The sequence below is a fragment of the Haemaphysalis longicornis genome, unplaced genomic scaffold (assembly GCF_048455015.1).
Source record: "Haemaphysalis longicornis isolate Haplotype H1 unplaced genomic scaffold, Haemaphysalis longicornis Haplotype H1 scaffold_14, whole genome shotgun sequence".
NCBI lineage: Eukaryota > Metazoa > Arthropoda > Arachnida > Ixodida > Ixodidae > Haemaphysalis > Haemaphysalis longicornis.
Genome location: NW_027526245.1, coordinates 32389241 through 32405846, shown reverse-complemented (window position 1 = coordinate 32405846; position 16606 = coordinate 32389241). Strand labels below are relative to the sequence as shown.

General features: G+C 48.6%; 1 protein-coding gene across 2 annotated transcripts in view; it reads right to left on the bottom strand.

The window, feature by feature from the left end:
- Positions 1-16236, bottom strand: part of LOC144165232 (uncharacterized) — a 28846-nt gene extending 12610 nt beyond the window's left edge. The window contains exons 1-7 of one of the 2 annotated variants that reach the window (XM_077695352.1): positions 15877-16236; positions 15634-15714; positions 10348-10413; positions 8727-8789; positions 4906-4974; positions 3774-4008; positions 1845-1940 (exon numbers count right to left, since the gene is read on the bottom strand). In XM_077695352.1, the coding sequence (XP_077551478.1) occupies positions 1845-1940; positions 3774-4008; positions 4906-4974; positions 8727-8789; positions 10348-10413; positions 15634-15707 (603 nt within the window). In that variant the 5' untranslated portion in view covers positions 15708-15714; positions 15877-16236. The remainder of the gene's footprint in view (positions 1-1844; positions 1941-3773; positions 4009-4905; positions 4975-8726; positions 8790-10347; positions 10414-15633; positions 15715-15876) is intronic. The other variant, XM_077695353.1, reaches the window with a different exon arrangement.
- Between the last annotated feature and the right edge of the window lie 370 nt (positions 16237-16606).

The window sequence follows — 16606 nt, the reverse complement described above, 5'->3', positions numbered from 1 at the left end:
GTATCCACTAGGTTTGCTGCTGGTCTTAAGGTTGGCTACATTTGATATCATATGGAATGGTAATTTATTTATGAGCAATAAGGAGCTACACGTTGGCTCTTGGCAGTGGACCTTTACCCAACAGACCAAGAAAGAGAGCAAGAAAGCAAGTGAGCAAGGAGCTGACTGGCACTGCATCCACCATCAGCAGAAACAGGAAGTGGCCACCAAGCAAATCACCATGCAGGCAACGGGAGGGGACGTGCCTTGAAAAGTGCACCACTAATCGTTGCAACAAGGCAATGGGAGTAACGAGAGGCATACCAACGGACGTAGCTGGGACCCCCACATGACGATGCCCACGGTGCTCTGTCGGGGGTGTTTTCTTCCCGCCAGATGTCCCTACTGGCATCCCAAATCCAATGGCTGGCTCAACTTGCCTTCAGTGTCTTCTACTCTGATGAGAACACAATAAACAGGCATTCTTTCCAGGCAACTTGAAGACTCCCAGCCACATCGAAATATTATGCCGGCCTAAGAAACTCGCATGTGCAGGCTCACCACCAAACCAGAACTCTCACTGTGCCGCACCTTCGAAGCCATGAGGCACGGGATTGAATGCTAGCTCTACTTCCAAGTGGACTCCTCTTTGAAGGAAATTGGGGCAAACGGAACACAACAACAGGTAATGAGTGAACAATACACAAAGCACGGGCAACTGGTGCAATCATGCACACACAATCGCAGCCTGCATGCTCCTGTCAGACTGCTGCTCTTGCAATCAGATAAATCTGGACGGCCCCTCACAAGGGATTACAATCCTGCTTCTTTTGAGGCCCAGAGGCCACTGTCTACACAGTCCCCACTGTCTCTCCACTGGATTATTGCCATGCATTTGTGCAACAACACTCCTTGCTTCCACCAAGGCCCCGCTTCCAGCTCTGTGCAGCTCTGCACTGAAAGTGGCAGCAGCACTCCATGGCTCTTTTCTAGGCCCCACAATGGATGCATCAGGCAGGAAAGAGGAAGTACCGTATTTACACGATTGTAAGTCGACTCAATGCAGGTCGACCCCCCAAAATTGCATCTCAAAAAAAAAGTGCTGTCTAAAAATAGTTATCAGAAAGAGACGCTCCTCCCTCAACTACCCATACCCCCCATACAGCAGCTCTTCCATCAATGATCGATGCTCCCTCAAGAACCATGCTGGCTCCGCGTGGTGCACGCAGTAGATATTAAAAAGGAAAACCTTTCGTATAAGCACGTGGAATAACCATGCGTTGTGGGTTGAGCGAAAAGCTTTATTCGCAATTATGAGAACACATTCACTCCAAGATCACGATCGAAGTAACCAGCAGCGGCCACTGCCGTGCGATACCAAAACAAACAACACGGCGGCTGACAGAAGCAACCGGTCGCGATTTCCTTTTAGTCACGAGTATGTTACTCGCATTCAAAAAGCGTTTTGTTTCGTCTCTAATAAAACGATTAATTAGCGAATCCCTTGATTTAATGCACGGCGGTGACGTGCCTCAATCACATCACACTGTTCAGTACACTTCCGAAGATTAGTCGCTCTGAGTACGGTGGACAAAGGGTACAGATCGGGAATGCCGACTTTCAAAGTCAGCATCACCTTTATTGATACCAGCACGTATGCAATGGTAAATTAGACTGCTACGCTTCGACCATAACCATGGAAACAAGGGTGCAAAGGTGTCCCCACCTCGTAGCACCCCCGATTCCTCGTTTCTTTTGCGTTACTAGCAGTACACAGTTCAACTTCGATTGTAAGTCGACCCCCTCAACATTGGATTGTCAAATTTGAAAAAAAGGGTCGACCTACAATCGTGTAAATACGGTACCTTGGAGCAGGGCGTCTGGCTGCAGGCATCTCTTCTGCCCTTCACCCCACCCTGCTCGGGCCCCTTGTCCAAGTCCTTGGCCACAAGGGATCCGTGCTGCACGAACGAATCGGTGAGACCGCACTAAGAAGTCTCACACGTACACAGGTAAAGGCTGGCTCATCGATGCAAGGAAATTGTGACAGACACCAACACCAGTCATTGGATGAGGACACACAAATCCTACCTGGAATGCACTAATTGTGGCACTGACGTCCTCCCAAACGTTCCGAGCTCTGAGGAAAGAAACGTAGCAGACAGGCCGGGCAAGCATAGCTTTTCTTTAAACCCACCAGCATATGCTCTGCTTACAGTGAAAGGCCTACATAGGACTTGATATGAGGCACTTCTATCCATGTTTCGCTCCTTCAGCGTGAGGCCACTGTTCGGCTCCATGTGCAAAAACCCAGCCGCCAGCAAAGCTGTGACGAGAAATAGCGCACCGAATTCCAACTGGTTGCATCGGGTTCACGCTGGTTAACAAAGCCTGGGCATGCGTAGAACCAAGGGCGGCAGCTGTCCCACTGAACCAATTTATTACCAATAAACCGCAAGGCCATTGCAATGCAACGAAATGTGCAAAAACCTGGTACAGTAGAACATCCATCCACCACACAGGAACACCTAACATTGACACCTCAGAACAGTTGCTCAGGCATTGCTTGTGGTTTTTAATTTGCAGCAGAGTAATAAAGTGTCAGTGTCCAATGTAAATATATAAAGAGCCCTTCCTGAGCTTGCTGATAGGGTCGGGATCATCTGGCATATCCTCAGGGGAATTCACACCAGCAGACACTGTGAATAGCATATCAGCTTTGTGCACAGCTCTTGAGTGTCTGGCATTTTCACACAGCTTTGGTGTTTCACAAAACCGCAGCTTTTGAATCGCGTGCTGCACAAGCCGTGTGGCAAAATAAACAGTATGGCCCGGTACTAGGGTTTCGCAAAAGAGGGGTTGTTGCAGAGGGCTCGAAGCAGCCCCTTTCAAGCAGCGTTTGTGCATCGCTTGGAAGCTTTAGGGACTACTCTGGCACAGAAATCACGACCACCATTTCATTGTACGTGCCCCTTTGCACTGTACACCAACGTGCACCAACCAAAAGTCCTGGCTTAACACCCGCTATTAAAGCACTCCATTCCACCATGAATGACCTGAGGTCTTATCTGCAGCTTGCAGTCCACAGAAGTGTGTGATGAGGGCAGTGACTCCTCGACAGCAGCATGTACCCCCACTCCTCCTGCCACTGGGGTCATTTGAAGGGTGCAGAAGGTGCCCACACAACCCATTCAGTTCAAGGGGACACTACCGCACATAGCTCCCCTGCAAGTCACACCACGCTTTGCAGTCCAATTCAACTACAGCCAACAGTTGGAAGCGGTGTTTAGTTTCCGTTAGAACTGATTGAAAATCCCCTCCGCACAGTGGGAGCTCAACTGACAAACAAGCACCACTCAAGAGAACGGTGATGTCTGCGAGAAGTGGTCACTCAAAGGGGCCCTGAAAACAAAATACAACTTTGCTCTATTTGAAAGAACAGGACTTTGGGAGCTCATTCAGCTCCGTTCCAGCCACGAAGATGTTTAACTGAAAAAATGACGCAAGAGATATTGAATGACTCACATTTCGCACCACCCCAGTGACATGTTATGGGCCAGCCCTAAAAACATCGCAGCATAAACTGTGCTTTAGCGCTCAAGTGATACAATCGAAAGGAACTACAGGCCCCACTACAATTGCGCCCACGGCCGCCAATCGACGTCATACAGAAATCGTGGCCGCAGAGTCACCACTGTCGAACGTGTTCTCCCCGATACCTCGATTATCTGTTTGGATTTCGTGACGGACGGTCACCGGGACAACAAAAAGAAGAGCCTTCCCGGTGCACGCACCTCGGGGGGCGGCAGCAGGCCCTCGTCCCAGCAGCAGTCGTCCTCTTCGGGGCTGAGGTAGTAGAGGAAGGAGTAGCGGTCCTCGCACACGTGGTGGAACCCGGGCAGCCGCTCCACCAGGGCCGCCAGGCTGTCGAACGAGGCCCGCAGCCGCTGCACCTGCTGCGGACGCAGCACGGCCAGCAGCTCGCTCTCCTGCGAGGGGCCCTGCTTGCGCAGGAGCTCACGCACACGCCTGCAAGACGCGAGGAGGGAGGTCGACAGAACGCCACCCCTACAGAGGCCATCGGGGACTTTGGAAAATTACAGGTGCTGCAATGCCTCTTGCAACTAGACGGGCCTTCAGCTTAAAAACCTAGAGATCCAAGCAATAAGCCTTGTCTAAAGAATGCCTCCTGAACAAGCCGCCACCCGACATAACTCTTGCAGCTCGCCATCTCACCGCGATGCACTGTGACAAGAAAAAAGATCTGCCCGATGTTTTTGAATTTGAAACACACACAGCTGCACCTCTAAGAGCGTGTGGCCCATTTCACTCAATTATACCGTGGAAACGATCTTCACTCAATTATACCGTGGAAAAAGAAGTGATCTTTTTCGTCAGTGCAGAAAAATAGGCAGCAGTTCACAGCCAAGCTGTGCACCACTGTGCAAAGATTTCTCCCACATAGTTTTTTTTACCCCTGAAACATCGTGGGTGTTTCACACTCTTAGTTGTTGACTAGGTACACGTCCATCCCATGACAACGACTAGTCATTTGATCACGACATTGTCTGAAGAGACTGCACTCCCATTCGTTTTACCGGCACAGTGGTAAAATTTGCATTGCAGTCAACACAAATGCAAGTTGCCCAGGCAAAGCTGAACACACTGAGAGGACGACAAACTGTGTGCTAAGATCTCACAACTAGGCCACACAACCTTTACGCGGCCACCGAGCCTAGTGCAAAGGTGCTAACTTAAAAACAGGGAAAGTAGCAGCACTGCACATCCCTTAGGGAGACCCCTCGAGAATGCTTCCAGACAGACTGAGACCGCATGAAAGGTTTCTGAGCACTGTACAACAACCAGTTGGAACCCTCCACCGCTGCGATTGATGGACCATGAAGGATACCAAAATGGGTGCTTTACCTCACAATGTCTTGGGTGTCCTCTTCGGTTAGGGTCTCAGGAGCACTAACCACATCATCCTCCTTCACACTGCACAGCAAGGGAAATGTGGCACAAGAAGTCAGCTCAAGAGAAGTCGGCAAGAAACTAACAGTAGTAAGCAGCGAGAGGCAGCACAAGATGTCGGTCAAATGAACCCCTTTATTATTCACTCATACGCAGTGACGAAGGGGCTGCAACTTGCCATTGCTGCTTGCCAAGCCTGCTTACCACGAAACCCTCTATAAAATGAGCTCAGCAGATTCCCCACTTGAAAAAGTTAAGGGGAAACGCACAGTTTAGTTTGATATAGCAAACAGTGAAAGCAGAAAAACTTGCAAGCCATGGCCAATACTACAAATTTTCCAGCTACTGACACTAAGAAGGGTCGACATTTTGCCAAGTTGGTACTGGTTAAGCATCTCTGAATGGCAGCGAACATACACAGACACGAGGAGGACGACAACAGGAAGCCAACAGGTTGTCCTGTCGTCTTTTCCTCGTGTCTGTGAATTTATGCCGTCGTTCAGAGATGCTGCCACCAACTCGGAATCATTACTTCACACTTGCAGCGTAGCGAATACAATGGGTGAGTAGCAGTGCTTTAGAAAAGCTTAAAGGAGCCATGAAGACAAACTAAAAGTTTGTTTTATTCGAAAGATTTCGTGTTTTATAGTGCCCCCAGTGCTTGTCCAGATACAAACTATGCTTTATTCACTGAGAAATTAATCAATTTAAGTTAAAATTTTGATTTTCCCGCTAAATCGTGTCTTTTCGTGTCTGCAATGACATCACAGGACTGACCGCTCTGCAGCCTAGGGTCCCTTGATTCACGCGTCTGCCGTACAGGGTGGAGACATGTAATGCTGGCGCTGCCATTTTGGGTCACTCGCTCGCCGCCGAAGCAAGTCATTGTATCAAAACCGCACTAAAATTATCGCCGCAACGCGGTTTACTGGCGAAGTTTGAATCATCATATCTGTTTCGCGTTGTTGGGTCTCGTGGGAAACGAAAAGAACAACTTGTTGAGCACGTTGACCCAATTGCAGCAGCACGGGACCATTCAAAGGGTGTTTCCACCCTGTACGACCTACGTATGAGTGTTTGTTTACATTACTGAACCTAGATGGCGCCAGCATACCGTGGCAAGCCATTTTCTGCCTTTGGTTTGTTTTTGACCATATTTAAACCTGGCTTGTTTTTGTCCTGGGAGAAAATCGTTTCGTGAAACATGGTGCTCGCTCGACAAATATGGTCACGGAAGACACCGTTTCTTGCGTCAATCGGCCACTGTCGTCTGAGACAACCCCAAAGCCTGGCAGTGCTGTGCAGCTAAACCAAGCATAGTGCGTGCAGTACCAACAGCAGTGTGCATCAGTACTTCTATGTTTACATGTGCTTTCGTAAGTACCACTGTTTGTCCCACCATTCTTATTGCTTTAAAAAGAACGTGCCCTAAATTTACGCACAAATAGCTCGTTCTGCCAGCTCAGCCTAATTTGCGTTTGTTTTGCCGGCGACACCAATCGCAGAACAGGCTGGTATGATATCATAGGTTCTGTTGTGGGAAATGAGCTAATGGGTCGCATGGCAATTCCCTTTTTTCCTAATTATATAGCTTATTCGAGTGAAGTTTACGTTAAAACTGGTGTCAGTATGATTCTAACGAGGCCGTCTTTTGAATGAACCAAACGTGTGTTGTCTTCATGGCTCCTTTAATGGTGAGATGTCTAGTTTGAAACCAGTAGAAGAGTGCCTCAGCAATTCACTATCCACCAATCACGACGGTAATGTCGGTGGATTTCAGCAGGATGCACTGGCTGTATAGACGGCCACACGCTCCTACGCAATTTTGACCTCTTCATGTAGACAGTGCAAAAGAGTGACACAAAACATGCTTACAGAAGTCACCATAACAACATAGTGTGTGCAACCACTCCCACAAGTGAGGTCCACTGTGTTTTTGAGTGTAAAACACTGCCCAGCCAACTTGGAATGTCCTGTGGGTGAGATAATTCTCATTGGTAATGAGTACACTCCCACTGCCAGCTATTGGAATAAGATCAAGCAGAACTCCATAATGTAATGCTGCACGTAAACTTTCCAATGAAGTTCAAGAAAACATGTGGTGTTGCTTATGCACGAATGCACCTCCTGCACAGTTCTCGAAGGCAACAAACAAGACTTTCATGACTTGTCAATCATTTTCTTTCACAGTTTGCACAAGCAGCTGGTAAGCGCAACAGGCCTACAGCTGCTGGCTGAAATGTTCCTTTTCGACCTTTCAAAACTGGAACAACTATTGCCTCTTGCCAATAAAGGAATTTGTCTAGCTTTCCATATCTTGTATAAATGTTGTTTCCTTTGTGTTTCCATTAACATTAAGTCTAATCATGTCAGTAATTGGCCCCTGGAGCTGTTTTACCACAGGTCGAAAGTGCCATGTCTATAGTTCATACCACAAGCTAGAATCAGCACTGTGGAGGCCACATTGTTGTCAGCAGTCTGCGCACTGAGCACCCCTAACTCAACATGAAGGGGGCCCTAAAAGGACATTTCCCTCTCCCCTCTCGGGAGGTAAAACCGCAAGGCCCCGGCACTTTTTGTCACTTCCTTCACGGTGAGTTGGGTGCCCTGAGTGGGCGGACTGTTGACAATGTAGCCTCCACAGTGCTGCTTGTAGCTTGTGGTATGAACTAATATCGTTTATTTTTTCTGTACGCAGTACTAACCCTCCATTCCGTTTTCTTATTCTGGAGAGGTTTCCGACCTTCATTTCGATAACAGTTGCGTTTCTGTTGTATGAAACGTGTTGTACAATCAAGAGACCTTACCAAATACCGCTCCCCAGTGTCGACAAAAAAGTGTGTGTATTCTTTTCTGTACCCTGTTTGCGTCAGCGTAAAAGCTAATAGCGGAAAGATTTGTTCCCACTATCCATGTTTGCCACGCACCACATCTGCCTACCTTCAGCCCATAACATTGCCACTTGTTGGGTACCGTACTTACCCGATTCTAACGCGCACTTTTTTTCCAGAAAAATAGGTCGAAAAATCGCATGCGCGTTAGAAACGAATACGAAACCTAAACTGCCGAAACAGTGGAAATTTCATCCCACCCATCGCTATCGCCATCTCTAGATGGCACCAAAGCTTTTAGCAACGATTTTTAGGACGCAGGAAGCATAGGCGCCTAGGCTTTTCTATCGGCGTTCACACAAATTGCCAAATTGTTCCACTTGCGCGCTTGATAACAGCAATGGCAGCAGCGGCTCTCACGCGTTAAAAACTAACGGTCGGCTGAAGCGTGCGCCTCTGGAGAGGCTCGCGGGATGGGCGTGCGAGGTGTGGGCCACGATCCCATCGACCATGGTTGAACGTTCGTTCAGAAGTGTGTCATCGCGAACACGCTTGACGGCATCGAGGACGAGATGTTGTGGTCAGCAGAGAGCGACGAGGAGTGAGATTACTTCGGGAAATAAATCACCCTTTTCTCTCGCATTCGTTTTTCTTGCTCACAAAGTTCCGTGCGCGTTACAATCGGAGGTGCAAGTTTTTTCGGTTTTTTTGCCAGGAAAATCGGGTGCGCGTTAAAATCGGGGGCACGTTAGAATTGGGTAATTATGGTACTTTCTGAGAGCACCCCATGCTTCTTTGAACTGGTCATTTCACCAAACCTATCTGCTTTTAGTACCTGGTTTATCTCTGCTTTTATTCTGACCTGAATGTTGGCGTGTGAGAAAGTGGGTGGCACGCGTAAAGAGAAAGGCATGCAGACGGGTGAGTGACTGACAGGCTGCTCACCAGATGGGGTCACATCCATTCTCAACAGCCTCGGTGGCAGCCTTGTTTTCTTTCAGGTCCTTCCTGAAACACACGGCAAAGCACTCGACAAAGCTTTGTGGACTCTGAAGTGGCGCTCTTTCCTGCACTCTGGGTGTGCTATTCTCTAGTTGCGGATCTCAATGAACCTCAACCTGGAACATTTTTAGGGGTTTGGGCTGTCCGCCTCTCCTGTTGTCATCACCTGATGCAGTCACGGTTCTAAAACACCGGGACAATCTTATTGCAACGTCGCACGCTAGAACGTAATTCGTACTAAAAGAACAGACCGGTACAATCGTTTATGACTCACGCCGGAACGCTTTGTGCTCCAAAGACGCAAGACTTTTGCGGCAAAGCTGTGTACCTCCAACCCTTAATGGTTCAATCTCCATGGGCCAAAAGGCACCAAGAATGCACTCACACACTGCGTGCTTCGCCCCTCACCACGTTTCGTCAGTGGTGATGGACTGAGATTTTTTTCCAACAGCAGCCATGCAAGCTTTGTTGAAGAACTTGGGAAGTCGCAGAGAGCAGCTAACAGAAAAGTGGGGTGGTCAAAGCAGGGGTGTGGATAAAAAAAAGCAGATGCCTATGCCTATTCGAATGAGCTGAGATTGCAAAAGCATTTCTTGCAGCTAAGTTTACACAAGCATTCTGCTGATGCTGAACCCATCACCTTCAGATCGGACTCGCTGCACCTACCCACTGCAGGATCCCTATTCTTGCTGTTGCTGGGGCACTACCTCCACGGCAACTGAGGCAAACAGACTGCGGGTGAGAATTAAGGGAAACGCAATCTTTTGTTTGATTTTTTTCTTCTGCACATGCTACGGAACATGTTGCAGCCAATGGGCATTGATGGAGCACCAAGGGCTACGTATGTTGGGATGCGTTTCGTGGACCAGAGCGCTTTGTGGGTGGCTCCCACGGACGTTTCCACTAACCTGGCCAAGTAACGATTCAAGCGGAGCAGAATAACAGCCCCGGCCCAAATGCATCACTCAGTATCCATGAACAGCGAGCCCACCCACGCAGTGCGATTGGAAGTGTCATTGCACACGGCTGCACACCGGTGACAACATTTGGCAAGGGGGTGCACAATCGTCAAAGCTCATCTGCGGGGTGCCAAATGTCCCACTCCCCACAGGACAACAGCTGCTATATACGATGTACACACCAGAAGAACTTTCTGCAATACACCATGCATTCCACAAGGCCACAGTGGCTACTTTTGAGACACAATTGTACAGGATGATTAACTACGGCAAGAAAGTGGTAGTTGGAAGGTATTTAATTTTGAAGTACAGGTTAACATGACAGATCCTGCAAAGCAAAGTTAATCCTCTCGCTATTTCTCTGGAAAAAAAAAGGCAAAACCGCAACAGAAATTCGGCAAAATGAGGTGTTGGCTGCAATATTCCAGAGAATAGACTTGCCTTAACAAAACATAAGGTCGGGTTGGGTTGGGTTAGGTTAGGGTTAACTTGTGCATGCACAAAGATGAAAAAACATGAACTGCTAATGATTTTTTACACCTCTACGAAAACACACCATCCTAACAAAACAAGAAAAAGCGCAGGTCACGTGGACCCTCACTCACCCATTCCAAACGGGCAAATTGCGAGTAGCTTCAACCACCAAATCCAAGATGTCACGCCCATTTTTCCTGCACAGTAAAGCAAGGCGGGTGTTTGCAGGCACGCTGCAGCAGGAAGAGAAGTGGCATGCAGCAGACAAAACAAGGAAGACGAAATTCGGCTCAATGAACAGAACCAACACGTTGGGCGTGAAACCAGTAGGGTGCATGCCACACACACTGGGGCCTAGAAAGAGGCAGTGCAGCGCGCAAGATTCTAGAGCTGCGCCCTCAGACACTGCCCTGGAATGCCACCCAGAGCAACTGACGCCTCTGATGGATTTGCGAGCACAGCCTTCGTGAAAGTATGGCTGCTTCCTCCTTGAGCAACCTGCCCTGTCCACCGTCTTCATGCACCATCCCGTGGGGTGCACAGTCAAACAGCAGCCTTTCCCTTTACCCACCCAAAGTGCCACTCTAACGCAACCTGCTTTGTTCCTCTATGTCTCCTAGGTGTCGCTGGTTTGCTTCTTTCCACAATTCTGGCCAGAAAAATCTAATTCACCACCTTTGTTTTTGTCAGTGCCAAGAATGGGTAGTGCAAATTACTATTCGAAGCCCTTTGGGGGCTCCAAGCAAATACAACTTGGCCAATGCAGTCCCGGACACACAGAACCCCTTCATTCACCCACAATCTTGTTGAAGCAGTAGCTATCCCACAGCCATTGTGGTTACTGGCCTCAACTCAAACCCTTTCATGCTCCGCCACGTAAACAAGTGCATGCAGAATTTTTCTCGACGTACGAAGGAAACAAACAACTTACACACCCGTATGTTGTGTGTAAAATGTTGGTTCCACCACACAGCTAGTCCTTAATCAGGAAAGCAGAGATGCCTAAAGTGAGACCTCCACACACCAGCACAAAACCAGCATAATGAACGGTCCTGTCCAGTGATGCCAGCCTCACAGCAGATTAGCTTTTGATGACGTGAACTTATGTGCCAGCTGTGTGCCCCATTTTTTGCACTTCTTAGAGAGTATAAAGAAATCGTTTCCAAAGATTCCCATGTCAAAATCAACATTAAGCGTATGACTACAGCAACCGCCTGCCAAAGCGTTGCTTCGGCACCCGTAAACCCTTTAATTTAGACTCGCGAAGACGTTAAACAGGGCCAACATTTGGACTATTGGTGATGCGTCAATGGGACCGAAAGCACTCAAAAGCCAAGGACAAAAACGAAAGAAGACAGCAACCACTCGTAGTGTCTTTTCGTTTTTGTCATCTTTTAGGCGCTTTCAGACCCATTTGCAATGAAACCTTCCAGAGGCTGGCTGCAATGTCCTGGAAGGAATATTGGCCACAAGGACGTCAGGCTGCCATAAAAATATCCACTGTGTCTTGGCAAAATAAAACGCCCAAATAATCACCAATACAAGAATTAGGATTCAAACATGTAAACACTTTCTTAGCAGCAACACAGACGTAAGTGCGTACATATCAGTGCAACAAACAGTGCAAAAAATACAAGACAAAAGAGCACACAAAAACAGCACTGTGTCTGTGCTCCTCTGTTTATCGCTCAAACTTTCTGAGCAGGTTAAGGAAAGGCATCTCTCAAAAGCAGAAAAAAAAAACTGGGATAATGGTTTGGCTGCTGCACTGGTCCTGGAATATCATGGGAAAACAGCGTATGTTCCTGCTTGCAACACATTATGCATTAGAGGTACTATGTGGGTAGTAACCCTTCTCCAGGCGGCTTCAAACAGGATTCAGAGTGCATGCACAAATTTCTGGTGCCCAACCTACGACCTCAGTGATCGCACTCTGACTAAACTTGCCAAGCTGATTACCAGTTTTGTAAAGAGTTGTGCGATACACTTTTGCAGGTATATGCCACTCTTTGCAAACTTGACGTGAGTTGCAGAAGATATCCACGATTGTGTGGCTAAGGATGTTGGAGTAACTTTAAAAATTTCGTGTTCACCCCTAACCCATAAGAAAAAACAAAAAGTGGGGAACAATACTTGCTCCAGCAAGGCTATGGCAGGTTTAATGCGAATATAAAATAAATGAATGGGGCTTAAAGCCTTTTTTTTTTTGAAGTCGATTTGCAGGGTAAAAAAGGGCCCCTTTAATATTTACTATCCCTTCTATAAGCACCCACCAACTAACTGCCCTCGTTAGGCCTACGTTTGCACCAAATGTGTGCCAGTCCTGATGTTAAGCCTGACAGCCTCCCAATCTTGCACATCGACCTGCAGGCAGCGTTTGAAGAGACCTCAAAGCGTAACATTAGGCCTCTCAGGTCAGCAAACACACATGTCCTCCCTTTCACAGTGCCACCAGCACTTCCGCTGGATCTTTGGCCATGGTGACACCATTTCTAAGGGTGCAGTCATAGCATGGCATCTACGTGTCCACTTGAATACCTCTCAACCTGTTCTACTTGCCACAGCCACAAGCAACGTCCACCACATGCTGGTCACGGCGACGGTGCTAATAGCAGGCACAAATCTGGCAGTGCCTCTCACATGCATCCAGTTCTTGTGAGCTGCTGAAGGAGCAGCGCATCTGAAGCCAGCAATTTTTTTTTCATCACACCAATATTTGATGAACCCTCAATGTTGCTGTCAGCATTGTGCTTAGAGCTAGCTATCAATGCCTGAAGCTTGCATATACATATAATAAACGAAATTTGAATGCTCACATTAACTGCCTGCACTGCAGGGGACATTTGTTGACATTGCTTCTGATTTACCTTTATTGTGCAGTTTTGTTTTTTGTTACACTTTTCGACTGTATATCACACCAAACAGGCCCAGTACACTGACCGGCAGGCAATGTCCGGTCAGGCTGAGAATGAGATAAACACGCGAGATGTTCATTACTTATCTGGCATAGTTTAGCATACGTGAAGTCAAATAACACTTAACTTGTGATGACCCTAGAAAATAAACTCATCATCAAAAACATGCTGACTTCTGCATGGACCCATCGACAACTGCAGCTGAAAAATAGATGACTGGCTAGTTTGAAAAGCAAACCTACAAGTTTATTTTTCTTTTGGTGGCCATGGATTTTAAAAAATCCTACTAAATGCCAGCTTGAAACTGATTTATAACATAATGAGCTTCATCAAATACAAGTTTGTGCAGCAAGCAGCCCGGTTTGTGTGCAACAAAAATTATTGGTTGGTCGCAGTGCTAAAATCAAACGATCACAAAATAATGTTTCACACATAAAAACGAGCAAGAGAAAGGCCTCACTCAGGTACCATTGACCGCACAGCTTCTCTAGGCCATCCGCTCTGAAGTGTGTACGAGATGCCAGAAATGTCTACTACGTATCAGCATCGCTGCCGACGCCAGCATACCAGCCGAAGCATATTTGGAGCCACAGTATGAGAAATAGGGTTGGAGGTATGGATGGACCAATGGAACGGCCTGTGAGAATGGGTGCCTACTTTTGCTCACCGCTGGTGCAGCTACACGACGCTCTTGTGCAGTTCAACCACAGCTCCTAAGTTCCAATTGTGATGGCTGTACACTTGATCCCAACAAAACTTCACGTACACCCCTAAGTGCATGTACACCCCTCTCCTGCAAGGTTATCCCATTTGTTTCACCATTTGTCGAAGCAAGATGGCTTTTGGGGTGTCTAACCTTATTCCACTAGTATCCTGGTTCTAGAGCAACTGTTTTGGAAAAGGAATTTACCGTCGAAGCCACATGGCACAGGTCAAACATTCACATCCTCGACAACCCGTATACTTATGGTACAAGGCAGACCCAGGAAACACTGGCCATCAGCTTCACATCTAACGATCCCCGAAATTTTTTGGGCGTGTCCATCTTGCGAGTACAGACGTTATAAAAAAAACGATAAAGTTGCACTGGTCACTCTTCACAACATGCCTATGAGTAGACTTTCCCCATAAATTTCATAATATAAACATGGTCATGTTAACTGTGCATCATCATGACTAAACGTGCAGCATCGGTTGGTTGCTCCGACTCCAATGCGACATCGTACTAAAGCAGGAATCAACCTATCTGTAACAGCTTAAAACACACAGTAGAGTAGATGCCGACGGGTGCAGCATTTCTCCCATGTCCCCTTCCTAGCAAACTCCTGCCACCACATCTACAGGGCTAGGCAAGCATCTACACATGCCTCACAGCCTGTTCCGTAAAATGCGCTACCATGTGAATAGACTTCAGCCCTCGGAATGGCGCTCTAAATCTGTTTTTAGCCAAACGGACTGCAGAACATGGATACCTTCTCGGTACATTTTGTGTAGCCTCTGTCACAACTGGCTACAAAGCACCACCTTTGTGTGTGTGGGAGTGCTGGGGACGCCTGTTTCTCTTACAAGCCTCACCCAACCAGCCACCTGTGATTTCAAGGGCAGCTGTGCCTGGTTGGCAAAGCAGCTGATGCTCGAGACCGCCGAAGTAACAGCACTCTGTCCAGATAGAGAAAAGTATGCGCTGCGGGCAGCAGAGCATATTATTATGCCTACGTTGCCGCTTTCCACCAGGCGTCACTTCAAGCTCAGCTGATCACGTGACAACCTCCGTAAAGGGGAAAAACGGCAGGAGTCGCAGGCAATCGGGGATGATGCACTTGTCATTGAAAAAACTACAGCCTCCTGTATTTTGCAATGCCATATACATCGCCCACTTCCCAATGGGGCGAGTGGTACGCCTGCAGTGCCCACATGTCGTAAGGTGAAGCCCCGAGATCAACCACGATCACCCAACCGTAACTAAATTCGAGAGCGGCTTGTGCCTGGTTGGCAAGGCAACCGACGCTTGAGACCGCTGAAGTAGCGGCTCTCTGGTCAGAAAGAGAAAAATGAGCGCTGCAGCAGAGCACGTTATGCCTCCGTTGCAGCTTTCCACCAGGCGTAACCTCAAGCTCAACTGGTCACGTGACTAAGGCTGCGTAAAGGCTCTCAACTGGGGAAAAGCAGCATGAGTCGCAGGACAGGGTCTTGATGGGCGATCGGGGTTGATGCGTTTGTCATTGAAAAAACAGGAGGCGAAGCGCCCTATCCCCCCCTGGCGGCAAGCCCACCAAGTGCGACCTCTGCGGGCAAGGGAACTCCGCATTTCATACCCCCCTTCTAGCCGCCTTGGCTACAGACCGTCGACCGAGCGACAGGACAGAACGAAACAGCAAAGCCTGAATGCATCCCCAATCTAAAATCTCAGGCACGAACACTGCTAGGCGCGAACACGTAGTTGCCCCCCTGCGCGAGCGTGACAGCCCCCAGGGCTGTCCAGGAATCGGAGGCTGTACTCACGACGTCTGGCTGTTGCCGAAGGCGCTGCCGGGCAGCCTGTACTTGGGCTTCTTCCTCCTCACGGCCAGCATCATGTTCACCCTGCGCAGGTTCAACCCAAAATGGAATAGTCAACACACGAACTTCCAATGGCCGATCAGAATTCCGCAACAAGCAACGCGACGGCGAACGATCTAGACGGTGTGCGACCTCGCCCCCACGTCGGACACGCGGGCAGCGACAGGCAGCACAGGCGGCACTCACTTTTGCGGGGGCAGGGTTCGAGGCCACGAAGCGCAGAAGATTCCGAACAGGCCCACAGGCTTCGCCGTGCCACAGCAGCTGCTCGAGGAAGACGAATGGAGCGTGGGCACGTCGAGTCGCGTGCTCAGCGAGCGTGGGCACGTCCAGTCGCGTGCTCAGCTGGCTCAGCGAGCTCACGCTCCGCGCGCCGCATGACCCAGTCATTCCTAGGCGTTTTCTTTCCTCCGTGTTCCTAGGGATCGTCAATGGAAAACGAGCGCACAAGAGGACACAAGCCACGAACAGCCATAAAAAATGGCTAATGCATGGAGAAATGATGATAACTTGATCACAAGCACGGCCAGCTGCCATGGAGAATCCCTATTTGCACGCGACGGGTCTCCACAGAACAGGGGGGTCTCTATTTGCACGCGACGTGCGAACAAATTTTAGTTTGCAGTACCATCATCATCAGTGCGGCGCGCGGAGCGTGAGCTCGCTGAGCCAGCTGAGCACGCGACTAAGGGTGCCCACCAACGTTACTAGATAGTTAACCTTAGGTAATTATCTAGGTAATAATCTAGTAACGTTGGTGCCCACGCTCGCTGAGTTCGCACGTCGCTGCACTGCACTTTCATGCTCCCTCCAGCCACGTGCATCGAGTGGCAAAGGAATTCTGCTAGCTCCCTGGGACGCAAGCAGCATTTCCTGACCCGCAAAGAATTTGGCAACGTTGGTTGAGTAAATTTAC